Source organism: Vulpes vulpes, chromosome 12, assembly GCF_048418805.1.
Source record: "Vulpes vulpes isolate BD-2025 chromosome 12, VulVul3, whole genome shotgun sequence".
In the NCBI taxonomy this organism is placed as follows: domain Eukaryota; kingdom Metazoa; phylum Chordata; class Mammalia; order Carnivora; family Canidae; genus Vulpes; species Vulpes vulpes.
Genome location: NC_132791.1, coordinates 75,706,873 through 75,733,275, shown reverse-complemented (window position 1 = coordinate 75,733,275; position 26,403 = coordinate 75,706,873). Strand labels below are relative to the sequence as shown.

At 42.9% G+C, this 26,403-nt stretch overlaps 2 protein-coding genes across 2 annotated transcripts in view; one reads left to right on the top strand and one right to left on the bottom strand.

Annotated features, from left to right (window-relative positions):
* The window catches only part of H1-5 (H1.5 linker histone, cluster member), a 291,143-nt gene that overhangs the window by 245,918 nt on the left and 18,822 nt on the right, over positions 1-26,403 (bottom strand). The gene's annotated exons all lie outside the window — the stretch shown is intronic.
* LOC112910330 (zinc finger and SCAN domain-containing protein 16-like) lies at positions 10,092-21,340 on the top strand. Its single transcript, XM_072728901.1, has 4 exons — positions 10,092-10,634; positions 12,080-12,534; positions 12,662-12,809; positions 19,876-21,340. The coding sequence occupies exons 2-4, from the start codon at positions 12,157-12,159 to the stop codon at positions 20,214-20,216; spliced, it is 867 nt and encodes a 288-aa protein (XP_072585002.1). The 5' UTR covers positions 10,092-10,634; positions 12,080-12,156; the 3' UTR covers positions 20,217-21,340.

Here is a 26,403-nt window from a genome sequence, read left to right as displayed (position 1 = left end):
ACCCTGGATCTAGTCCCACGTCGGGCTCCCTGCGTGGAGCCTGCTTCTCCTCTCTGCCTCTCTCTTTGTGTGTGTCTCTATGAATAAATAAGTAAAATCTTTAAAAATAGTAATAATAATACCCCACTGCATATGTCTTTATCTGAAAACTAGCAAACCTCCAGTGTAGATTTACAATAGTCTAATGTACAAAATCATCTAATAGGCTTTATAAAAAATGTTTTACATTTCTCAATTACCTCGAACTAGAAAAGCCCTGATAGGATCTAAGTAACCCAATATGTGTGTGTCTGTGTGTGTGTGTAATATTGAACGCATAGTTTCTTTTCTCATAAGTACTGTGCTAATTGATGCCTCCTATGTCGTGACTGTACCAGCGCTGCAGTGTGTCCCGCTCTGGTTGAGAAACCAAACTGAGTGTCCTGCCCGGAATACGTGGGCAGCAATTGCTGGAGCCGTGATTTAAACGCGCTGTTCCGGGCCTAGTGCCTGACCCTGAACCTTGATTCGGCCCCTGACAGTATCACCACGTGGCATCGCACCGGATCTGGAGGCCCGGGCGCCGCGTGGCCTGAGGGGACTGTGGCCCAGGGTGATGTCCGTAGCGCCCGTATCACCTCTGTGGAGCGGCTGGTGAGGTTTAGGAACAGAAGTCCCAGGTGAAGGCGGCGGCTCTTGACCGCCGGGTGCCGCTCTCGGTCTGTGCCCGTGATCACCGGAGGACCCGCAGACCTGTCGCCTGGTGCTCAGTGAACCTGTGAATTTGTTTTTGCCGGAAGACACCGGCATGTTCGTGGGATATTTTCGTTTCGTGCCATTTGTAGTTAAAGCTTCACGTTGTTTCCGTGTTATCAGTTGTATTGACTGACCTGGTTTGTGCATTTCGTCACAAACGACAAAGTTCACCAGGATTCTCATTTTCCTTTGGAATTAATCTTTCAGTGCTTCATTCAGTGGATTTCAAGATGACCAGTCAGCCGTAAGCCTCAGTAAAAGTTGTCAGCAGCCTTTTGGATATCTGTAAGTTAGTGATTTGTTTTGCTTTCCGAGGAGCCAAAAAAATTCACTTCACCCCCAAGCCAGTCTCCCTGAAGCAGAGACTGCCATGTACGCGGCCTGTGAAGTTTACTAAGTCTGTACAAGTTTACTGAGTCTGTACCCGGGGCAGCCTAGGCTATTAAATCTCAAAGGGGGAGCACTACCTGGGAGCCAAGAACGTGGGCTGTGGCAGGAAGAACTCAGACAACCAGGAGGCCCCTGCTGGTCCTAACTTAAGGCAGCTGTTACCAGGAGACGCCTGGACCCTGGGAGGCTCTGTACCAACTCTAGGAACGTTGCTGTCAGTAGCCGATGCCGCATGAGGAGCTCCAGGTGTAAATGTTAGAGGATCAACCAAAAAACAGGAGGCAGCCATCTGGAGGGGGTTGGAGAGAGCGCATGATGACACAGGGCAGCAAGTGGGGATTGAATGAGCGAACATGCAGTAAGGGAGAGAAGCATCTGTACAACCTTGGTTGCAAAGCTTCAGTCTCCACTCAGCCAGGCTAGGTGTATTAGTGTCCGCCTTCCTCATTTTCTCATCCTTTTGGTTTGTTTCTTACTTCTCTTGAAGATGGAACAGATTATATGTCAATTTTTTTCTATTCGTTGACCTAAGAATTGTCCCCTAAGGTGTCCTAAGATACTAACTCTGGTTCACTCTTTGAGCCTTTCACAAACTCAACCATATCTTAAGTGTTTTCAGGTTGTAGCCAGGACATGTGGAATGGGAGTACATTCAGAATTTCCTCACAAAGCAGCATAGAAGCCACTAATTATTCCAGTCCATGAAATATCCAGAATTCCAGGCCATTCATGAGCAGGGTGAGCATCAAGAATCCATCTTGAGAGAGAATGGTTGAAAGTTCTGGTAGGTATCCAGGCAGAAAAGCATTAGGAACAAGTGAGACATAGAAACACCGTGCTGAATCAGACTGAATTTCCTCTCAAGTACCATAGTCCCACTTAATTAGCACTAACAAAGGACATGGTACAGAATAACATAATGCTGTCTTCCCTATTATCAGCCTCAGGAAAAAGTTGTCTACGTGCATTACTAATAACTTCATTTAAAAACCTTTTCTGGGGATTCCTGGGTGGCTCAGTGGTTTAGTGCCTGCCTTTGGCCCTGCTCGTGATCCTGGAGCCCAGGGATCGAGTCCTGCGTCCAGCTCCTGGCATGGAGCCTGTTTCTCCCTCTGCCTGTGCCCCTGCCTCTCTCTCTCTCTGTGTCTATCATGAATAAATAAGATTTTTTTTTTAAATGACCTGAATTTCCTGTATCATTTAAAGCCCTTTTGTATCTCTTTCCTGTGCCCTTGTAATGGAAGCTACATCATCTACCTAATCTTTCAGACTGTCTAACCCTGTCTGGTATTTCCTTTAGTTCCTGCTGTCTTTAGTTCAAAAGTAACAAATGATTCTAAAATATCATGATCTCTCTTCAGCATTTTCTCCTTATTGGCCCCATTCCCTCTAACTTCATACGTTTCAATCTGTTCTGTCAGTTAAAAAACAAATTATTGGGGTACACCTGGGTGATTCGGTTGAATGAATCTTGATTTTAGTTCAGGTCATAATCTCAGGGTCTTGGGATCAAGCCCAGCATAGGCCTCTGCACTCAGCAGGCAGTCTGCTTCTCTCCCTCTTCCTCTTCTCTGCCCCTCACCCATCCCACCCCACGCCCCTGTGCTCTCTCAAAAAAATATTTTTAAAAATATTTTTCTGTTGCTTTCTACTGCCATCCCCAGACTTTCTGCTTATTTTCATCTTCTTCCACTTTTGACATTCATTGTAACTCTTGTTAGTCAGTGCATATCTGTTTTTGATAGTTGCTTTATTCATCTCTTTCCTTGCCCACCTCACCACCCAATTCTGTACCTACAGAATGGGAGAAAATATTTGCAAACCATCTATCAGATAAGAGGTTTATACCCAAAATACATATATATAAAGAACTCGGGATGCCTGTTTGGCTCAGTCGGTTGAGTGTCTGACTCTTGATCTCAGGTCTTGATCTCAGGGTTGTGAGTTTAGGCCCCACACTGGGTATGGAGCCTACTTTAAAAAAAAAAAAAAATTTTTTTAAGACAAAATACACAAAGAACTCCTACAACTTAATAACAAAAACAATTTGGTTAAAACACAGGTAGGGCGCCGCCTGGCTTGCTCAGTCAGTAGAACACATAACTCTTAATCTCAGGGTCATGAGTTCTAGCTTCACATGTGGCACAGAGCCTACTTAAATATAAGTATAAATAAAACATAGGCAGAGGAAGTGAATGGACATTTTTCTAGAGGAGACTTATAGATGGCCTAGACATACAAATCCTCAGGGAAATGTAAATCAAAACCACAATGAGTTAGTACCTCACACCAGTCAGAATGACTGGTATCAAAAAGACAGGAAATAACAAGTACTGGCAAAGATATGGAGAAAAGGCACCCATTATGCATGGTCAGTGGGAAAGTAAATTGGTGTAGCCACTATGGAAAACAGCATGGAGGTTTCCCAAAATATTAAAATAGAATTACCATATGGTATGTATATATATATATATATATATATATATATATATATATATATATATGAAGGAAATAAATGAAAACGTGATATCAAAAAAATATCTGCACTCCCATGTTTACTTATTGCATTATTCACAATAGGCAAGATGTGGAAACAACCTAAGCCCATTAATAGATGAATGGACATAGTACATATAAACAGTGGAATATTATTAAACCATGAGAAAGCAGGAAATCCTGCCATTTGTGAAATGGATGGAATTTGAGAGCACTGTATTAAGTGAGATAAGTCAGAAAAAGACAAACATTGTAGGATACAACTTATATGTGGAATCTAAAAAAAGCTGAACTCATAAAAACAATGGTGGTATATTTGTGAGGTTTTAGTATGTATTCTTGTTTATTTCTCTTCTCATAGTCATACTCTTTATTTTAGTCTTTTTGATATGGCAGAGCCAATACTCAACCTGTAGTACAGCATTCTTCTGTCGTACTAGAATACATGTGTTCAAAATGCCTGGGGTGCCTGGGTGGCTCAGGGTCTTGGGATCGAGTTCAGCATTGGGCTCTGCTCAGCGGAGAGTCAGCTTCTCCCTCTGCCTCTCCCCCTGCCCATACTTGCTCTCTCTTGCTCTCTCTCAAATAAATAAGATCTTTAAAAAGAGAAGAAAAAAAAAGCAACACACACACAAAATGCCATCCACTTGTTACCTTCTTTTATCTTCATAATATCCTTGGTAAATAGTAGTTATTTTTTTTAAATAGTAGTTATTATCCAATAATAATTTCATTGAAAAAAATCTGGGCATAAAGGAGTTAAATAACTTGTCAGCAGTTACAAGGTTAGGAGGTGAAGATGCAGGATTCTCCAGATCAATAGTTATTCATCCAGAGGCCATGATTAAACCTTTAAACTCTTGGTGTGTAGCATACTGCAAAGAACATGAGGGTTTGACTAGAAAAGGCTTTTTTTAAAAAAAGTTCATATCCCTTTATTTTTCTTATTCAAGTATAATTATCATACAGTGTAATCGTTTCAGGTGTATAACATGATTCAACAATTCTATACATTACTCAGCTGCACATAAGTCAGATAACATAGAAATGGCTATTTTAAGGGATCATTTCCATACAAGGGTCTGATGTTGGAAAAAATTTACCAAGTCTGGAGAAAAACACCTTGAAGCTTTTCTCATGCTTTTCCCATAGCATCCTTTTACAAAACATATTATCTGTTGAAAAAGGCCTGAATTCTTAATGAAATTGCCAGAATAGGAAACCCATTATTAGAACTTCCTATCCACAGGAGCAGTCTGAGGCCTTAACGGAGCTGAACACACCTAGAAACCTTGCAACCTCTCCCACACTTATTACATTCATAGGGTTTCTCTCTCCTGTGCAAATTTTCTAATACTTAATAAGGCCAGTACTTGCACTGGAAGCTTTCTCACATTCTTTACGTCTATAGGGCTTTATCCAGCATGGATTTTCAGGTGACCAACAAAAATGAGAGCATTGAATAAAGGTTTTCTCACACTTACTACAGTGATACAGTTTCTCCCCAGAGTGAGTTCTCTGATGTCCAGAAAAGGGGAAATGCTGAATAAAGGCTTTCCTAAACTCACCACGATTATAAGGTTTTTTGTCCAGTATACTTTCTCCTGAGTTTAAAGATTTAAATTCCAAGGAAAATTTTTCCTACATTTATCACCAGTCTGTTAGAAGACTTCACAACTGCCTTCCTGATAAGTCTCCCCATTGAGTCGGCCAGATGTGCAGTGCTAGCTTCCAAGATGTGTTAACTATACAATCACGCAGGGCCCTAATGCTCAGAGGGGTCCTGCTTTTCAGAAGATCTTGGGCTTGTTTAATATTGCTGTCACAGTCTTGACATTCTAAATGTTCTCTTTGAACTTGTGTTTTATAAGTGAAGGACAGGACAGTAATGCATGCACCTGAGTAGAAGGTATGTCTTGCTCTCCCATTCACATATAGCATTTGCAATCCCCCATGAGCACAAAATTCCAGTGGACCCATGACTCATGGGAGTTCAGTGAGACTCTAACTATGAAGAGGAATAGAGGCAGCCCAGGTGGCTCAGCGGTTTAGCGCTGCCTTCAGCCCAGGGCGTGATCCTGGATCCTCAGGATGGAGTCCCACATCGGGCTCCCTGCATGGAGCCTGCTTCTCCCTCTGCCTGTGTCTCTGCCTCTCTCTCTCTGTGTGTCTCTAATGAATAAATAAATAAAATATTTAAAGAAGAAGAAGAGGAATAGAGTAGGCTGCCCCAAAGTACACCACTCTGGCTTGTGGATTATGTTGAGCTGAAGCCAATCATGATCCAGAAGACTCAGGAAAAACATTTACCTCTCCATTAACTACCTAAAATAATTTATATAGGGGGCCTGTACCAGAAAAAGACCTATTACCAGACATAACTTTTTTACCTGAAAGACAACTGAATACCATGCAAACATCTAATTACCAAACATCTCTTATCCTGTGAATTCTCCTCCCAGGAAGAGGAAGTCCCAGGCCCCTACCCCATTCCTTGGCTTAGGATGGCATATAAACCTCAATTGCCCAAATTGCCCATGAGTTCCTATCTTTAGAGCTCTTATATGTACATAAATTTGTTTTTCTCCTTTTAACCATTCATGTCAATTTAGTTATTAGACCACCCAAAGAACCTGAAAGGGAGGAAGGGAAAATTTCCTACCCCTACATGTACAAGGTAGGCATATTATATCTGCCCCTGAATAAGCTGGGGTGCTGACAGCCAGGTGAGTCCATACTTTGCTTGCTGGAACCAGAACTTCCTTGTAACTCACCTGGTAAAAGGCAGGGTCTGAGAAACAAGAAAAAGGAACTCACCATGTTCTTTTTGTGTTACTTCCCTGTGGTAAGTAGCCATTTCCTGGAAATGACGGCAGAAGGGAAAGGGAAGAGAGCAACCCACTACTGCTGCCTTTTTCCTTTTCCTTACTCATCAGTACCTAAAGGTCGAGTTGACAGAATGTGTACCTGTCAAGAAGCTGTCAGTCACCCTGTACAGTGTTTCCACTGATCTGAAATACATATGCACAAAACTACAAAATATGAATTGTGTGTAATTTGGTGATCACTAATGCTTTTATATTTGCATTTAAAACTGGTATTGTACAATATAAAGGTGAACAGAAAAATTCATAATTAAAATTTTAATTTTTGTTTAAATGACAAAGAACAAAAACGCAATGATGAGTCATGAGAGAGCCTATGATAGGAGATAAATAGATTTTATATTTTAATACTTTTAACAATATGTTTTTCCTGCATTTTGAACAAAGGGCCGCACATTTTCATTTTGTACTAGTCCTGCAGATCATGTAGCTGGTACTGCCTATGTGTATTTCTCTAAATATTTACATCTTTAGGGCGGCCCAGGTGGCTCAGCAGTTTAGCGCCACCATCAGCTCAGGGTGTGATCCTGGAGATGTGGGATCAAGTCCCACATCAGGCTCCCTGCATGGAGTGTGCTTCTCCCTCTGCCTGTGTCTCTGCCTCTCTCTCTGTGTCTCTCATGAATAAATAAATAAAATCTTAATAAATAAACATTTACTTCTTTAGAGCAAAGAAGTAAATTAGTACTACTTATTGGTACTACTTTTGTAACCTAAAGTAAACAGACCACAGATAGAACTTACCTGAGACAGACACCTAAGGGAAAGAGCAAAGGATCATTTAAGCATGATCCCAGATTACATACTATGGATCAACCTAAATCAAGCACAGATAACAGTCAGTTCAAGAGAATAACACACTAACACAGTAGAGATCCAGGACACAGATGAGATCGGTAGATCTTTGGCAATGATTACAGTGAAAATTATGAGAGCATTAGAGAGTTATAACCTATATAAAACACTTTTTTTCAATTTTATTTATTTATTCATGAGAGACACACACAAAGAGAGAAGCAGGTTCTATCCAGGGAGCCCGATGCAGGACTCAATCCCAGGTCTCTAGATCACATCCTGGGCTGAAGGCAGCCGCTCAACCACTGAGCCACCCAGGCTGCCCTGTAGAATGCTTTCAAAAGGTATCTTCATTTAACCTCACAACTCATTCCTGTAAGGTAGATATTTTTGTCCCCTGTTCAGAAGTGAAGAAATAGAAGTTCACAGAGGTTAAGTAACTTGCCTGTGGTGATTTAAAATATAACCATGAATTCTTTGACACAACTCCATCCAAAAGATAGAACCTAATTTCCCTCCCCTTGAATCTTGGCTGGACCTAGTGACATACTTCCAAAAATCAGAATATGGTGGGAGTAGTGGTAGAAACTAAGTCATAGAAAGCACTGCAGCATCCTTGGTCTTTTAGATAACTCATTCTGAGAGAAACCAGCTACCACACTGTGAGGATATTCAGGCATCCTGCCAATAGCCATGTGAGGGAAGAGACTTGAAAGCCAATCCTCAGCTTTCTTCAGATGACTACAGCCCAGCCAACTACTTAATCACTACCTCTTGAGAAACCCGGAACCAGAACATTCAGCTAAGCCGCGTCAAATTCCTAACCCACAGAAACCATAGATATGTTCACGATGGTACATTTTGGGGTAATTTGTTACAGAGCAATAAATTTGAAGAAGTGACCACACGAGGAGGCTTTAGAGACAGAATAAAGAGAGTTCTCTGCTGGTGCATTGTTCCTAAGATAACTCATGACTCACAGACTCCAATACCAAATATTCTGACTCCAAATGCTATTTCCTCTTCACTAGATTATTCATTCTACTCATTCTAAGGATGAGAAAACAATGAGAAGAATCAAAAGGAGAATCAAAGAAAATGTGGATTTGGAAGCTGAATGAACAGAAATAGTAGTGAATTAGCAAGAATTACGAAGCATGGGAGTAAATCCATCACCACTGATAATAATATGCTCCCACAGAAATCTGAGAAAGAAAGAATAAACAGTCAAATAGAAAACATTGGGAAAATCTGATGCAGTACTGAAGCTGATCCTGAGAGAAGCCACGGACAGAGTTTTTACTGAGGGTGGAGATGGATCTACAGTGATTTGGGAATTTATTAAATATAGAAGATCCTCAACATTTCAAGTCAGCACAAGGGACTCCAAGGATCCATGTCTTTATTTCTCATTTGATGAGTCACCAACACAAGGCTAGAGTGCTAAAAGTTATTAGGCCAGTGAGAGTCCACTTTCCATACTTCAACAAGCTTTCACTGTTCTCTGCTGATTCAATAACTCTCATTAAGGCTGATGAGTTTATTATGTAAATGTTTCAATTACATTTTAGTGAATTTTATGGAGAACATATACAGACACTGAATTTTCTAAATTCTTCCCTCTCAGGTGATTGTCTTTCTTCCCTGTCTATTCTAAGGTCTACTGCCCATCTGAAGTTCAATGACTCCCAGGAAACCTCCACTGACCTCCCCAGGCCAGGATAAAAGTGTCTGGTTTTGAATTCCTGACTACACAAAATGGGTATCAAGAGAAGTACTTTGTGAAGATGGCTTGACCAGGGCAGCCCTGGTGGCTCGGTGGTTTAATGCTGCCTTCAGCCCGGGGCCTGATCCTGGAGACCCAGGATCAAGTCCCATGTTGGGCTCCCTGCATGGAGCCTGCTTCTCCCTCTGCCTGTGTCTCTGCCTCTCTCTCAGGAATAAACAAAATACTAGAAAAAAAAAAAAAAAAAAGATGGTTTGACCAAAGGTGAATTTAAGGTAAATTGTGCTTCTTACCCTTTTCGGGTAGGTGACTGAATCTCTAAAATACACAACATAGCTGTGTTTCCGTAAGGAAGAGTGGCCCTCCAAGACCTGTGGCCCTCTATTCCCTTTAAAAATATTTCCTGTCCAAGGCAACAAGCTGGGACCTGGAGAAAATTAGGTACAGTTGAGCTTGTGAGGGAACCACATTGGGAATTGGAAATAGAACTTATAAATCACAAGTCATTTAACCAAGGGACACAGAACACGAGACCTGGGAACCAGAAGCTCAACTTGTCTTCAAGTGTAGGAAAGCGGATAGCAAGGAGTAAGGGACAGACTTGGAACCACGGAGATTTTAGCTCAGTAATGCTACATGCTTCCCAGTTTTGCATGCATGTCTCTCCCCACCATCCTCAACTGTTCTATCCAGATTGCAACTCTTAGATCATCAAACTCTTCCTAAAGCTTCCTCCACATTGTAGATGCGTCTCGTGCACACAGGCCTAGAGCTCTTTGCACAGGATGGTCAAGAATTGCTCCAGCACCTGAATCTGCTCCTTAATGTGTATCTTGAACCTCAGCCACTAACAGCGACGTTCCTAGAGTTAGCTCAGAGATTTCTGGGGCCTAGACATTCGTCTCCTGCTAACATTAATACCTAAAGCACTGTCTCAAGTGCTGATCGATAGATCTATTCTACTGCTGCCAGAACTGTTGCACCGTGGACGCTCCCCGCCCGCTCGCGTGCCGGCTTTGCCCCGCCTAGTGCCGAGTCCTTCCCGGATTCTTCCCCTCTGCCGCGGGAGACTGGCAGCCGAAGAGGCGCAGGCCGGGCGGCGGTCGCGGTCGCACCGTCTCCAGGCCCGGGTGGGACTCGAGATCTCAGCGCCGCGGCCCGGGACCCCCCGCGTGCGAGGCTCGGTGGGAAGAGTCGTGGGGTGCGCGCCTCCCGGGACCGCCTCCCGTGGTCCGCCCAGTCCCGGCGGCCTGCGGACGGACTCAGACCGGACTCATCCTGGTCGGGATGCCGTTGGCTCCGGTGACCGGGTGACGGGAAGGGCGGCCGCGTCGCCGCGGGTCTCATTCCTTGGAGGACGTGGACTGCGGAGTCTCCGCGAGCGGCCCCGAAGCAGGCCTTCTGCGAGCGCACCGCAGTCCGCGAACCTGCTCCGGCCGGGGCAGCGGCGGGGTGTGCGGGCAGTGCTCGGGGCGCAGACCACGGCGGGCTCTGTGCCCGGACACGGCAGGGCTCCGAGGCCAGCGTCCAGATGACCGGGTGGCAGCGAGGACCGCAGCCCGGACGAGGCCACGCCCGCGGGAGCTCAGAACAATCTACAGAGAAGGGTTAGTTCACCGATGATCTTCCCGCCCCTGTCGTTGTGCTGTGGTCACGTAGGATGGCAACGCGAGTGGAAGCCGAGGGAGCCGTATAGGGACTTGTCTGCACCCTCTGGGGAAATTTTCTTTAATTCAAAACTATTTCGGGGTGCCTGGGTGGCTCAGCCGTTGAAGCATCTGCCTTCTGCTCAGGTCGTGATCCCAGAGTCCAGGGATTGAGTCCCACAACGGGCTTCCTGCTGGGGGTGGGGGGACCTGCTTCTCTCCCTCTGCCTCTCCCCCTGCTTGTGCTCTCTCACTATCAAATAAAACCTTAAATTTTTTTTAATAAAATAAATTTTATCTTCCTTCAAAATAGTATGTTAAAAAAAGGTAAGATTTTTACAGAGGGGAAAATAGAGGTTTAGAAAGGTTAAGCCACTACCCGTAAGAGAACACGGTGGGATTTAAGCCCAGGTCTTCTGGAATCCATAGCACAGGTCCTTTACCATGGCCCACCATACTGATGAGTTGGTAGTCCACATCTACTTAAGCCAATAGGCTCTGCTTAAGTCTGCTATTAGAGGGAAGATTGAAACCATCTACACCCAAACAGCCTACTGTCTACCTAGGTTAAGGTGATACTACTATTCATTTGTCTATACTGGATGTGACACTACTCTTCCACTATCTTTATCAACATGAGATTACTATTCCAGGAAATTTTTGCTCTAGGAGATAAAGTTGCAAATATTTGTATTTGCTTCAAAAATTACCCCTCAAAAAAAATTACCCCTCAAAAAATCCACCTGAATGAATATCAGACTCCCAACTTTTAATGGATAGGATCCAGACTTTTTGAAACCCTCAACTGAAAACTCACCTTGTTGTGTCTGTCAGTTCTAAACTATTGGGTCCCGATCCTTGCCCAATCCGTATCCTGCTTTAAAAGATCTGCCTTAAACCCCTGAAACCTCATTAATCTCCTGAGTTTGCCTTTCTCCCTGGGAGAGTATCTGAGACTCTGTCAAGGTAGTGCTAGCATGCATAAGAATAAATTCAGCTTGGCTTCATCAATGGATTGTTTTGGTTTTATTTTTAGAAAGCAGGGATCTGACAATATTCTCAGTATTATGAAAAATGCTCTTTCCTGCCAACATTCCTTCTACTTGGAAAAAGGTTGGAATTACATTAAACATTTTTTAATATCTTTAATTTTGGGTCAAGACTTCTTGCTCTTTGAAACAAACATTAGGGCAGCCCCGGGGGGCTCTGGTTTAGCACCGCCTTCAGCCCAAGGACCACGCCAGGCTCCCTGCATGGAGCCTCCTTCTCCCTCTGTGTCTCTGCCTCTCTCTGTGTGTGTCTCATGAATAAATAAAATCTTAAAAAAAAAAAAAAAAAAAAAAACAGAAACATTAGATTTAGTTCAAGTATTTAATCAGCCTGTGTGTGTATCTCTCTCTTTTTAGCTGTGGTTTTTGTAACTTTAGGAGTGTGCCCTGAAAGATAACAATTGCTCTCCTCTTCTCTGACCATTGGAGCTGGCATGGCTCCTGAAGAGCCAGAGGGGCATTTCAGAGGAAACAACAAAAAATGTCCTGCCAAGGTTCCGGGATCTGGCTCACAGTGGAGCAGCCCAAACAACCAGGAGCTCTTCCGCCAGCGCTTCCGACAGTTCTGCTACAAGGAGACTCCTGGACCCTGTGAGGCACTAAGCCAGCTCTGGATGTTCTGTTGTGAGTGGTTAAGGCCTGAGATCCACACCAAGGAGCAGAAGTTGGACTTGCTGGTGTTGGAGCAGTTCCTGACCATCCTGCCCAAGGAGCTCCAGGCCTGGGTGTGGGAGCAGCACCCCAAGAGTGGGGAAGAGGCTGTGGCCGTGCTGGAGGACCTGGAGAAGGAATTGGATGAACCAGACCAGAAGGTAGAGAGGGCCTGTGTTCAATGAGGGGATGGTTGGGAGTGGGCATCCAGGCTGATCCTTTGTGGGCTCTCAGGATCATGTATACTGTGGGCAGTTCAGATGCCCAAATGAGCCTGCTTGCTCTCAGGTTTCAACCCAGGCCTGTACAGAGGAAGTGCTTTCTGAGACATCGGTGCTTCTGGATCCAGCTAAGGAAGCAACATTTCTCCAGCCTCAACCCATGGAGATCCAACTGAAGGCTATATCTCAGGACCCTCAACACCAACAGGATTGGGGTTAGTGTTGACACTTGGATCATATGGCTCCCCTGGAGACCTCAGGATCATTTATCATTTAGCAAATATATATTTAATACTTACTATGTGCCAGACACCACACAAGGCACTGGGTATAGTGAACAAAGCATATATGAGCCTTGTTTTCATGGAGCTTACAATAGTCTGGAGACAGAGGCATTAAATAAATACACAGAAAAATGTACCATAACAGATTGTTTATGGGGGAAAAAGGCCTTTTTGAGGAAGCAACATGAGAGGAAAGTCCTGAAATTGGCCAGTAAAAATTAACCAGGTGAGTTGTAGAGGAAAAAGCAATGCATCTAAGAGCATGTGCAAAAACAGGTGGGAAAGAAATGGGTTTGAAAGAAGGCTGATGTGGGCAGCCCTGGTGGTGCAGCGGTTTGGTGCCACCTGCAGCCTTGGGTGTGATCCTGGAGACTCGGGATCAAGTCCCACATCGGGCTCCCTGCATGGAGCCTGCTTCTCCCTCTCCCTGTGTCTCTGCCTCTCTCTCTCTCTCTCTGTGTGTGTCTATGAATAAATAAATAAATAAAATCTTTAAAAAAAAAAAAAAAGAAAGAAGGCTGATGTGACTGGAGCACAGAGAGGGGGGCAGAAGAGCATAGGTGGCAGGGTCCAGAACACAAGGGCTTTGTGTGTCCAGGTAAGAAGTCAGTACATCTTTAACTTTCACTGTATATAAGACCTATCTCTGGGTTCTGTGAGAACCCCTGCCCTAGGAAATGTTTAGTAAAGGTGAGTGATGAAGTCCAAGCAGAGAAATGATGCAGAAACATACAGATCGTGGTTGGAAAATGTGGTTGGGTCAGTTTGGCTGAGAAAGCTTTTATTCTTCACACTTGGCTGTCTTTTGGTTTTTGAGCAGGAACTAACATGTGCCATGTAAATTGATGTAAGCTGGATTGGAGACTACTTTGAAGACTTGGTGTAGCTCCAAGTCGACATTATAAGGGCCAAAAGTAGGACAGTTTTGAATGGTGTTGGAGAGGAAGGGAAGGATGAAGAGAACTAGATCACTTGTCCTAAAGCCCTAGAAAGTACTGGAAAGATGATAGAGTTGCTCTTTCTGACTCCCCTCCTGGCTTAAACAAGGAATCCAGAGTTCAGAGTTGGAATATTCTTTTCATCTGTTGGGTGTAACAGATGCCCACTTTCTCAAGAGAAAATGAAGAATGTCACCGTTAGAAACAGCGTCACCTGGGGCACCTGGGTAGCTTGGTTGGGCATCTGACTCTTGATCCCAGTTGGGATCCTGATCTCAGGGTCATGATTTCAGGCCCCATATTAGACTCCATGCTGGTGTGGAGCCTACTTCTTTAAAAAAGAGTGTCATCTTAACAATATGAGTTATACTTTTGTTGTTGTTGTCTTCTTTGTTATGCTGAGGGAGGACTTTTAATGGCTGCAGGATACTTCTTACTTATAAGTACAGGTGTGTCTGGTTATCCTACTATCACTTGGAAATTCATGTTTCCCAAATGTAGGTGTTTGACATGCAGGGTTTTCTTAAAGAACTGAAGCTTGCTGTTTGAAGGTCAGAACTTTATTGTATTAGCCAGTTAATGGGCATCTTATTGATAAGTATAACAAATTCTTGTAGCACACTGAACACAAGTCTATCCTTTTCCTGAGGATGTAAGTTGATTATGATTAATCACTCTGATCTGCAGTTCACTGCTGCTCTTGGAGACTTTTAGGTAGGAGGGACTATCAGCTTGTGTCCTAAAATGGCACTAGCTCTCATGCTAGCAAATGGCAGATACGGCATTTAAATAATTTTGTCTTCATCGCCTAAGTTCTTAACTCTGTAGTTAAGATGGGAGATAAAAATGAACATGGAAAGTTATGGGAAATGAAACTGGAAAAGTAGGCAGGGACATTTTTAACCTTCATTGTGCCTTCATTAGTCATCTGGATGACTTTAAAAATCGATCAGTGCCTAGGCCATCCCTTGGAAATTGGGTTTCATTTGGACTGGGGTGAGGACCAAACATGGGCTTCTTTTTTTTTTTTTAACTCCGAGTGATTCATATGCGTAACTATTGAGGGTCAAAAACCCAGTGGATCATGAAGGGCTTGTATATTAAACATATGAGTTTAGATTTCATTCGGTGGAGAAATTAAAGATAGATATTCAGAACTGTAAGTCCTTGGGCAGTTTTAAAATTTGGTAATTTATAAGTATGATTAGGTACCATCTACAAATGGCATGTGAAGTCAGAATAAATTTTAGGACAAACAATACAAAACTGCATGCTTCAGTATAACCATTGTAGAAATTGGGTATAGTGTGGGCCATCTGATCATTGTAGCTCCTAGAAAATAAATGTTTGCCATGACCTGAATTCTAAGTTCCACCAAGGAGCATAGTTTCTTGAATAAACCTCCTCTTTAAGTCTCTGTAAAGAGGTCCAGTAGCAACAAAGTCAATATTGGTATACATCTATTAAACCAGTTTTGGGAACCTCCCTTGGAATTCACTAAAATTGAGAGCACAGTGACTTGAAACTTTATTTTGTTAAATGAAGGCAGTATCAGAAGAATTTAAATTCCATTATTTTCATGGGATTTTTAAAATTCTCTTATAACTAGGAAAAATTAATGAATGGAAATTCCCCTCTAACTAGGGAACTAGACTCTATTAACTCTATAAATTCTAGATTATAGTTGGTCATTCATAGAAACCAGTTTCTTTATAAAAATGTGAAATCAATTTTTTTCTTTCATAGTAAGTTTAATAAATCTCCAGACATACTTTGTCAGTTACTGAAGCATCATTCTCTGGTCCAACACCTTTCCTCTAGATTTCATTCTAATTGGAGTTCATATTTTTAATGATTATCTTAGGTTCTTTGGATGTACACTTAGTCTTTGCATGTCTGAAAATACATTGCCCTCCTCTTTTTTTTTTTTTTTAAATATATTAAGTAGGCTCCATGCCCAATGCAGGGCTTGAACTCACGACCCTGAGATCAGGAGTTGCTTGCTGTACCAACTGAGTCAGCCAGGAGCACCTTTCTTCCCTTTGTAATCACGGTTTAGCTAGAGTAAATTTCAGATTGACCTTTTTTTTCCTCAGCATTCTGAAAGTATTGCTGGTACTACTACTTCCAGTAGCTAGTCCTCTAGATTCTGTTGTGTGCCCTTAAAAGATCACTACCAGGGGATCCCTGGGTGGCTCAGTGGTTTAGCGCCTGCCTTTGGCCCAGGGCGCGATCCTGGAGTCCCAGGATCAAGTCCCACGTCAGGCTCCCAGCATGGAGCCTGCTTCTCCCTCCTCCTGTGTCTCTGCCTCTCTGCCTCTCTCTCTCTCTCTCTCTCTCTCTCTCTGTCTCTCTATCATAAATAAGTAAGTAAATAAATAAATAAATAAATAAATAAATAAATAAATAAACAAATAAATAAGTCACTACTGGGGCACCTGGGTGGCTCAGTCGGTTAAGCCTCTGCCTTCAGCTTAGGTCATGATCCCGGGATCCTGGGATGGAGCCCACATTGGGCTCCCTGCTCAGCAGGGAGTCTACTTCTCCCTTCTGCCTCTTCTGCTGCCCTCACTCCTGCTCTCTCAAGTAAATAAATAAAATCTTTAACAAATGGCTACTATAGTTTCCAAATACCGTTTTTGTTTTTTTAGGGATTCCATCTTTTCTCATTAGTAGCATTTATATTTACTCTTAGCCTTTATGATCCTAAGTTTTACTAAAAAGTGTATCCTGATAGGGTTTTATTTTTACTCATCTTGGTTGGTTCATATATGCCCTGTTGCGAAGAACCCATGTTTTTTCTTCAGCCCTAGAAAATTCTCAGCTATTGGTTCTTTACATAATTTTTTTTTATTCCTTATGTTTTTTTCTTCTGGGACTCCCAGAATACACTGGTTAGAATCTATTTATAAATCTATTCATTTCGTGTAAGTACTTTTTCATATCCTTTGTCTCTGTCTCTGTGGTACATCCCAGTAGAGTCCTGTTACCTTCCAGTTTATTCTGTCTCCAGTTTATCCACTTCTAAAATTTACATTCAGGGGATGCCTGGGTGGCTCAGTGGTTGAGCACCTGCCTTTGGCTCAGGGCGTGATTCTGGAGTCCCGGGATTGAGTCCCACATCAGGCTCCTTGCATGGAGCCTGCTTCTCCCTCTGCCTGTGTCTCTGCCTCTCTCTCTGTGTGTGTCTCTCATGAATAAATAAGTAAAATCTTTAAAAAAATAAAATAAAATTTGTCTATTCAGTTTTTATATCATCTTGTTTCATTTTTACTGGTTTTATTTCATAATTGTTTTTGTGCTATGGATACTATGTCATTACTTAACCTTTTTTAGATATCTTTAATCTTTCCAGGCTTTTTTTTTTTTTTTTTTGAAGATTTTTTTTGAAGAGAGAGAGCTCATGAGAGTGAGCAGGGGAGAGGCAGAGGTAGAGGGAGAGAAGTAGGCCCCATGTCCAGTGTGGAGCCCATGCAGGACTCAATCTCACAACCCTGAGATCATGACCTGAGCCGAAATCATGAGTCGGAGGCTTAACTCACTGAGCCACCCAGGCACCCTCTTTCCAGGCTTTTTGATGAGGGTAATTTCATCTGGATTGAATTCATGTTCCAAGTGGTGATTTTGTTAACCATCTTTCTTAGCATTCTGCTCAAGCGTTTTGAAATTTTCATCTCTGGGCTCATTTTGAGTTCTTTCTGATCTGTTTTATATTCTTCCCTTCCTTGCAGCAGTTCTGTGGTTACCTCTGCCCGCCCCCACTCCCAGAAACAGGGCTCCAGTGATAACACACAGACCATCAATGTCACCACAAGCTTCTCAGTGGCCTGACAGGCTCCTTGGTCACAGAGCTGTCCACATGCTTGTGTGTGGGCACCCAGACTCTGGCATCAGCAGTGAGCTGGTACCAGTCCCCCATCTTCCTGTGAGCCACCGTCTCCATCCATCTCTGGAGCGTAGCAGGACCACAACTTTAACTATAGCTGCCATTCTGTTTTTATTTCCTTTCTGGCCCACAGAGATGACTGTCTTATTCTTTTAGCACAGACATATTATAGATTAATTTTTACTTTTATCACTCCATGTATTTGGGGCTAGAATATGAATTCACTGTGCCATCCTGACTAGAAGTACACCATCTTCCCCAACCTTTTAAAAAATATTTTATTTATTAAGTAATCTTTATACTCAACGTGGGTCTCAAACTCATGACCTCAAGATCAAGAGTAGTGTGCTCCACTGACGAAGCCAGCCAGGCACCCCTTCCCCAACCCTTTTTAGTCTGTTAGAAATTGTGTTTCTATGCTATATTTTTCAATAATCCATAAATTTTCTTCTCATGCTGATATGAATTCTAGTTCTATTACATGTACAATAATGTTTTGGATCACATCTGCAGTGCATTTTATATTTGCTAATGGCTCTAAAAGACTTCTTTTTTTTCCATTTTTATTTTAGATTTTATGATTTTACTTATTTAGAAAGAGTGAGAGAGAGCATGCATGTGCGCCTAAGTGGGGGAAGGAGCAGAGGGAGGGGGAGAGAAAATCCCAAGCAGACTCTCCACTGTGCATGGAGTCCCCACACAAGGCTTGATCTCATGGCACTGAGATCAATATCTGAGCCAAAATCAAGAGTTGGACATGTACCCAACTGAGCCACCCAGACCTCCCTAAAAGACTATATTCTTGCATAAATGTATACTTTGTGTGATTTTCCTTTGAATTCTGCACACAAGTGTATCTGAGGTAGCAGTAACATGAAGTTTTAAAGTGCCCCAAAACTTTAAGATAACCTTACATAGCCAGTAACAGAACTTTTTCACCAGCGTGACAAGGTGGTCTGGTGAGGAAGGAGACCTGGGAAACGGCTCCTCTCACTCTGGGCAGCACTGCTTCTCAGCTCCACTTTCATATAGTGGGAGCCCTGACACCCAGGGGTCTGTCACTTTCCTCAGGAGGGGTGCCTTTGGCTTTGTCCCTTGTCCACACTCAGAGAGCTCACATCTGCCGTTGGGCCGTGGCTCCTTCCCCTCTCTCCTCCCAGAGTTGCCTTAAGGTGACTGGTTTGGGCACAGTCAGCCAGTGTGTCTGACAAACGCTACCTCCTGGTCTTCAGCTGTCTCCATACTGGTCTTTCCTTGCCACCCCCACAACCCCCAATTAACATCTCTTAACCACACAAAGCATATTGCTTTTCCCTGCATTTTTCTTACATGGTTACAAATCCTGCCCTTTACTCTGAGTCCTAAAATGGAATTACTTCAGGGAGAATACGTCTTGACAGTCTCACTTTTTTTCAGAAACTATTGACCATTGAGGAAGTGGCCACATCAGCCACCCTGGAGGAGTGGAGGTATTGGGAACCATGCTCAGAGGCACCTCTGTAGGAGCGACAAGCAGGGAAACTATGGGAACATGCTTTCTTTTGGCTAAGGACAGCCAGGAGTCTGGGTCTATTAAAACCCCTCCTCTGTGTTCATGAACATCTGCCTGGAAAGTATCAAATGACCCAAAGAGTGTAGCTTCAGGCTTGACAGATGCCCAGGTTCTCCTTTGCAAGAAGAGCAGTGTCTTTGGGGCCGAATCTGTTTCTATCTCTCCTACATAATAATATCCTTCTGTGCCCCATGTGATTAGACTCTGACCTCCTTGGTCTGCATATTTGGAAATAGGGCACTTTCTGTGCTCCCCCCTGTTTCAGAACTCCCAGAGGCCTTCAGAGCCACCTGTACAGAGCTGCTCCACAACTCCACATCAGCACTGACCCCCATGGCTTCCCTTCTCCTCCCTATGCTGCTCTGCCCTTGCCCTTGGAACCTGCTCTCATCTCAGATCATTTTTTCTGTTGTTGACTTATTCCTCCCTGACTTGTCTCCACTCTGCCCAAGTCATGGCCTTCCAGTCCGGACACTGCTAGTGCTCTCCTCCCTTGTCACTCCCATTTTCTTCCTCAAATGTTGTAAAACTATTTTGTTGGTATAGCTAATCTGTGTACTTCTAGTTTGATTTTGTTCCTGTATATTTCAGTGACATTTGAAATCTCTCCTTTTGTTTCAGATGATGTGATTAGAATTGAGAAAGGAGAATTGATTCAAAAGCATGAGCTTACCAGAGAGATGGAGTCTCCAAAAAAGTCATCTGGCCAAATCAATGGAGAGGTCCCTGCATGTGAAGACATTCAAGAACATGAAGGATGGACAAAAGATATCAGAGAAACACTTCAACTGAGAGAAGATATAAGTGTGATGAATGTGGGAGAAGATTCACTCAAAACTCAAGCCTCATCAGACATAAAAGAATCCACACTGGAGAAAGACCCTATTTGTGTAATGTGTGTGGCAAAACTTTCATCCAGAGCTCACAACTTATTGACCATCAGAGAATACATAACCGATTAAAACCCTATCAGTGTGATGAGTGTGGAAAAGCCTTTTATTACATACACTTCACACCTTGTTCAGCATCAGAAGACTCACACTGGAGAAAAACCTTTCCAATGCATTGAGTGTGGGAAAGCTTTTCACTACAGTTCAGGCCTTGTTCGACACCAAAGGACCCACACTGGAGAGAAGCCCTACCAGTGCAATGACTGTGGGAAGATCATTCTGTCTAAGCTCACATCTCATACAGCATCAGAGAGTCCACACTGGGGAGAAGCCATACCAGTGCAGTGAGTGTGGGAAAAGCTTCAGCCAGAGCTCATGCCTCTTCCATCACCAGAGAATCCACAGTGGGGAGAAACCCTATTGGTGTGAGAAGTGTGGGAAGGCCTTCAGCCACAGCTCAGCTCTGGTGGGACACCAGCGAATCCACAGTGGAGAGAGGCCTTATGAGTGTGACGTGTGCAGGAAAGCTTTCAGCTACAGTTCGCATCTTCTGGGCCACCGAAGAATCCACACTGGAGAGAAGCCCTATGAGTGTGATGGGTGTGGGAAAGCTTTCCGGTGGAGTTCACACCTCATTGTACACCAGCGAATCCACACTGGGGAGAAGTCCTGATGATGCCACTGCAGTTTGCACAGTCATTTGAAAATACTTCTGGAAGCTGAAATAGATGATCACCTGACAGCTTACTAACAAGCACACCGTTCAAGGAGCTTCAGTGATCCATGAGATATGTACTGGGAGGTTGTAGAGACGGCTGCCATTTTTTCTCCCCGTTTTCTTTGGAGTTGAGTGATGATCTTGTCTGAAGTGTGAATTTAGACTTAATATCTCATCTACATTTTTAAAAATCCTGAATTTTAGGTTAACTTGATAAAAGACACCAGCCTATCAGTTACCTATACTAAAAACACTGTGAATACAAAAAACACTCCATAATTTGGGATGAACGATTTGTGTAGATGGGAAGGTTCAGTAGGGTGGAGCAAGAGGATAGATTACACACATTCCAGTGACTTTTCATATCTTCCACCAGAGATGGCAAAACAGGCCAGTGGGCTGTATGTGGCCTGCATGGGCATTTTTCCCACGTGGTATTTTGTTTTCAATAATATATAAAATTATTGCAATTTTTTAAGCTTTTTTTTTTAAGGTTTATTTATTTGGGGTGGGGGGAGGGGCAGAGGGAGAGTCCCAAGCAGACTCTATACTGAGCCATGGAGCCCAATGCAGGGCTCAATCTCACCACCCTGAGATCAGGACCTGAGCCAAAATCAGGAACTGGACCTCCAACTGACTATACCACCCAGGTGCCCCAATTATTTCAGCTTTTTAAAAATCTGGAGATTTCACATAAAATCTGACTTTCCAGATTCTCTTACAAAAATGCACGACATGGTAACATAGATGCCACATTTCCCACAAGGAAAGAATTGACTGTAACAGATCATCACCATTGTGTTTTTAGATATGGCCCACTGCCACACTGCCTCCGGTGGGGTCTCCTGCCCCTCCCTAAGGGCTTCTCCAGGGTCTGCGGATTCCAGGTCACCTTGCCACCAAGAGTTCCTCCTTAATTTTACACACCAGCCCCCAATAAGATTTTCTCTGAAGAAAGAGGTTTCTGATAACAGTTTGAAGATTTCGATTAAAAAAATTTAAAAGTGTGTACTTGGGCACCTAAAGGTGGAGGAATGTCACTTTAAAATTTTCTTAGAATGTAGAGGTAATTATTGAAAGTTAACTCTAATGGCTTTGAATCAAACCCACGGAAGCTAGTTCTTTGGGTGAGATGAAAATAACAAAGGTGGCAGGGGTCGACAGGAATGTGGGAGTAAGAAGCTCGGGCTGAAAGCAGAGGTGCAGCTCGGAAAGAGAAGCTTTGAGATTAGAAGCATTTAGTGACCTGAGCAGCTGTGGGAAGGCCGTGAGATGAGGCTCAAACGGGAGAAGGGGAGAGGTGAGAAGAAAAAGCTTTGGGGCAGCCCCGGTGGCGCAGCGGTTTAGCGCCGCCTGCAGCCCGGGGTGTGATCCTGGAGAGGCGGGATCGGGTCCCAAGTCGGGCTCCCTGAATGGAGCCTGCTTCTCCCTCTGCCTGTGTCTCTGCCTCTCTCTTCGGTCTCTCTGAATGAATAAATAAATAAATCTTTAGAAAAAGAAAAAGCTTTGAATACAGGACAGTCTGGCATAAAGGGGGAGTGTAGAAAAGTCAGAGACACCAGAAAAACAAACTGCAAAACAGGAAGCTGAAGCAAAGGCAGTGAAAACAAGAAGTGAGAAAGCAGGCTTTAAAGAAACAGGTGGAGGGATGCCTGATGGCTCAGTTAGGTTGTTATGATCAGGGGTCCTGGGATCCAGCCCCGAGTTGGACTCTGCTCAGCAGGTAGTCCACTCTCCCTTGTATACATGCTGTCTCAAGCAAATAAAGCAAATCAAATCTTAAAAAAAGAAAGAAAGAAAGAAAGAAAAAGAAAAAAGAAATGGGAGGTAGAGTTTGAGAGGCTGGAGGTGGGAGCACTGAGTATTAATCCACCCTTCATTTCTATGCTGCATAGGCCAAATGCCTAATGTGAAAGACCTTCACCCAAACCTGACTTGACTGCTGTTTCTTTGTATCACTCAGGACTCTGGCCCTGCATGGCTCTCTTGAGTGTTGGGACACGGGACACCTCTCTTTAGGTGTAGAAAAGACCGTTCAACCCTGCTCAGCCTTCTTAACAAAATCAGCCAACCAGAGGAATTCTCCCCCAGGAGCAAAAATCTATTTTTGGTGGGGCCCCTGGGTGGCTCAGTCCATTAAAGCATCCGACTCATGATTTTGGCTCAGGTCATGATCTCAGGGTGTTTAAATCAAGCCCCAAGTCAGGTGCTGGGCGTGGAACCTGCTTAACATTCCCTCTCTCCCTTTGGCCATCCCCACCCTGGCTGGCTCTCACTCGCTTGCTCACTCTCTCCCCCTCTCTCTACCACTCTAAATAAATGAATGTATTTTAAAAGAATACATTCTTGGCCTCTCTGGGAAGCATGTGATTTACCTATTCCTCCTAAAAAGGGAAAAAGTGTGTTCTAAAATAATAATAGGGCAGCCCCAGTGGCACAGCAGTTTAGCGCCGCCTGTGGCCTGGGGCGTGATCTTGGAGACCCTGGATTGAGTCCCATGTCCGGCTCCCTGCATGGAACCTGCTTCTCCCTCTGCCTGTGTCTCTTCCTCTGTCTCTGTGTGTGTGTCTCTATGAATAAATAAAATCTTAAAAATAAAATAAAATAATAATACCCATTATAAGTTAATTAAATGATGTAGCAAAAGGAAAAGTCCTTGGCAAACTCTGACAATCATGGCTGCCATCTGTTGAACACCAGTTGTGTCCAGTACCAATCATGTTATAGCTCATGTAAATGTTCCCACTCTTCTTTGAGGTACTAGTATCTCAAACAATGTATAGACATAATTTATTCTCATGAAAGGCTTATAATAAAATGAAAAGTTTTTAATACATTTAAATGTTAAACAGCCTATAAAAGTATTTTTAGAGTATAATTCTGTAAAATAGACTTAAAATATTAAAAGTTGGAAGTGATAAAATGTTAAGTGTATTTAGATAAAGAAAAGGGAGTGATTCTCACCTTTTCTATTTCTCTGTATATTCCAAATGGAAAAGTTAGAATTCATCATACACATGTAATAAGTACTTTAAAAAAAATTAAATACTACAGAATCACTTGAGCCTTTCTGGAGATGATTCTTTGATAGCTTTTTCAATTATTTCTTTTAGGATTGGTTTATTTAGAGTTTTCTACCTTTTAAAAAAATATTTTTAAGTAATCTCTATGCCCAACGTGGGGCTCGAACTCACAACCTCAACATCAACCAACTGAGCCGGCCAGGTGCCCCACAGATTTTCCTGCTACTTCAATGAATTATGGAACTAAAGGTACTGTCCCAGAAAATCACCAATTTCATTGATATTTTTTAAAACGTTAGTAGCATATTTCCTTCATCTGCTATTTGTCATTTACTATTTTTTTTATTTTTTTTTTTGTCATTTACAATTTTTAAGGGTTTTCTCTCAATTGGGTTTGCTGTAGGTTTGTGGTTTTTATTTTTTATTTATTTTTAATTTTTATTTATTTATGATAGTCACACAGAGAGAGAGAGAGAGAGGCAGAGACATAGGCAGAGGGAGAAGCAGGCTCCATGCACCGGGAGCCCGACGTGGGATTCGATCCCGGGTCTCCAGGATCGCGCGCCCTGGGCCAAAGGCAGGCGCCAAACCGCTGTGCCACCCAGGGATCCCAGGTTTGTGGTTTTTAATAGGCTTGTTTACAAATGTTTCATTCTTAGATCTATTAATGTTACTTTTTCTGTGTTCTAATTCATTTACTTCTGCTTTTATCCATATTTCTCTTCTAAACTTTTCCTTGAGGATTTCCTTCTAATTTCTTGAATGCTTAGTTCATTTATTTTCTCTCTTTTTAAATAATGAAAGCAAGTAATATACATCCATCAAGTATTGTTATTTTTAAATAGTCTACTAGTGGTTTTGCAGGGTGGTTTTTTGTTTGTTTTTGGTAGCTTTGGAAGATAAATAAGAGGTCCCTGGTTGTCATACACAGGACTGCCTGCTTATGCCTCAATCGTGAGAGCAGAGAGGCTCCATCCAGGTAAAGGAAGGATGTAACTAAGACAAGGACCAGAGCCAGGGTTTTACCAGGCTCTGTGACAGCACTAGGAAGCCTCATCCTGTCGGACATCCAACCACTCAGGTTACCACAGCCAAGTGCTCCAAGGCTCTGGCAAGCTGATTGTCTGAAGTGAATGGCTGCCTGAAGCTAGGGACATACCTGAAGAATATTCTGGATTCCTCAGGACCTGGAGGAGGGTTTGTGTTTGGAACCTGGGAGAGAATTTGATACAAGACATTAGATTAGGAGGGAGAAACATGCTGATAATGCACTGCAGTGCAGGGGCAGGGCAGAGAATAATTGATCGTTGTCTGTTTAAATTTGCTCAGCTGGCTATGAGGATGTGTTACATCACAGTCAAGGGAAGGGGTTGGCTTTCCATTATGTACTTCTAATGGGAAGAAAAGCAGAGGTTATGCTGTTTTTAAATTTCTCTCCCAGAGAGGACAGTTGTCTAAGGCTAGTTTACTTGGAAGTCATTTATGTGTTTCCTAAATGACCCCTCCAGATTTATTTTTTCATTTTTTAAAAGATTTGCTTATTTTAAAGAGTGTGTGAGCTGGGAGACAGCAGAGGAGTAGGGAGAGACAGAGAAGCAGTCACCCTGCTGAGCATGGACCCTGAAATCATAACTTGAGCCAAATCATGAGTTGATGCTTGACTGACCGAGCCATCCAGGTGCCACCCCCAGGTTTATCTGACCACTTATATTTGCCCTATGAAGCACAGTGAAATTGAATCTGATTTTCATCTTCAAGGAATTACATCCTCTTACAAAATGACCTGTCAGGCAAAGAATTTCAGAAAGGGATATTGATAACATTCCCCAAACAGGGAAATTGTTTGTGGGTTGTGAAGAATAAATGAGGTTTTAAGACAAGTGTCTTTCCTGTTTACACCCATAGTAAATTTTTGCAAAATGTTAAATTTTATAGGTGTGCCTGACTGGTTCAGTCTGTAGAGCATGTGACCCTGGGAGTTGTAAATTCAAACCCCATGTTTGCGCAGAGAGATTATTTAAAATCTTTTTTAGGGCAGCCCGGGTGGCTCAGCGGTTTAGCGCCACCTTCAGTCCAGGGCGTGATCCTAGAGACCTGGGATCGAGTCCCGCATCAGGCTCCATGCTCTCTGTGTGTCTCTATGAACAAATAAAATCTTTAAAAAAATGTTTAAAAATTAAATAAAAATTTTTTTAAAAAGTTAACTTTTGGGATGCCTGGCAGTTGAGTGTCTGCCTTTGGCCCAGGGCTTGATCCCGGAGTCCTAGGATCAAGTCCCACATCAGGCTCCCTGCATGGAGCCTGCTTCTCTCTCTTCCTGTCTCTGCCCCTCTCTCTGTGTCTCTCATGAATAAATAAATAAAATCTTTTTTTAAAATTAACTTTTATAGAAGTATATAATGTATAGAAATCAAGTTCTCTTTGAGCTTACCCCAATTGAGAACACATTTAAGATAATTATTCTACAAAAATTTGAGTTTTCCAATTTAAATAATGTATTTTGTATATGTTTGAACAT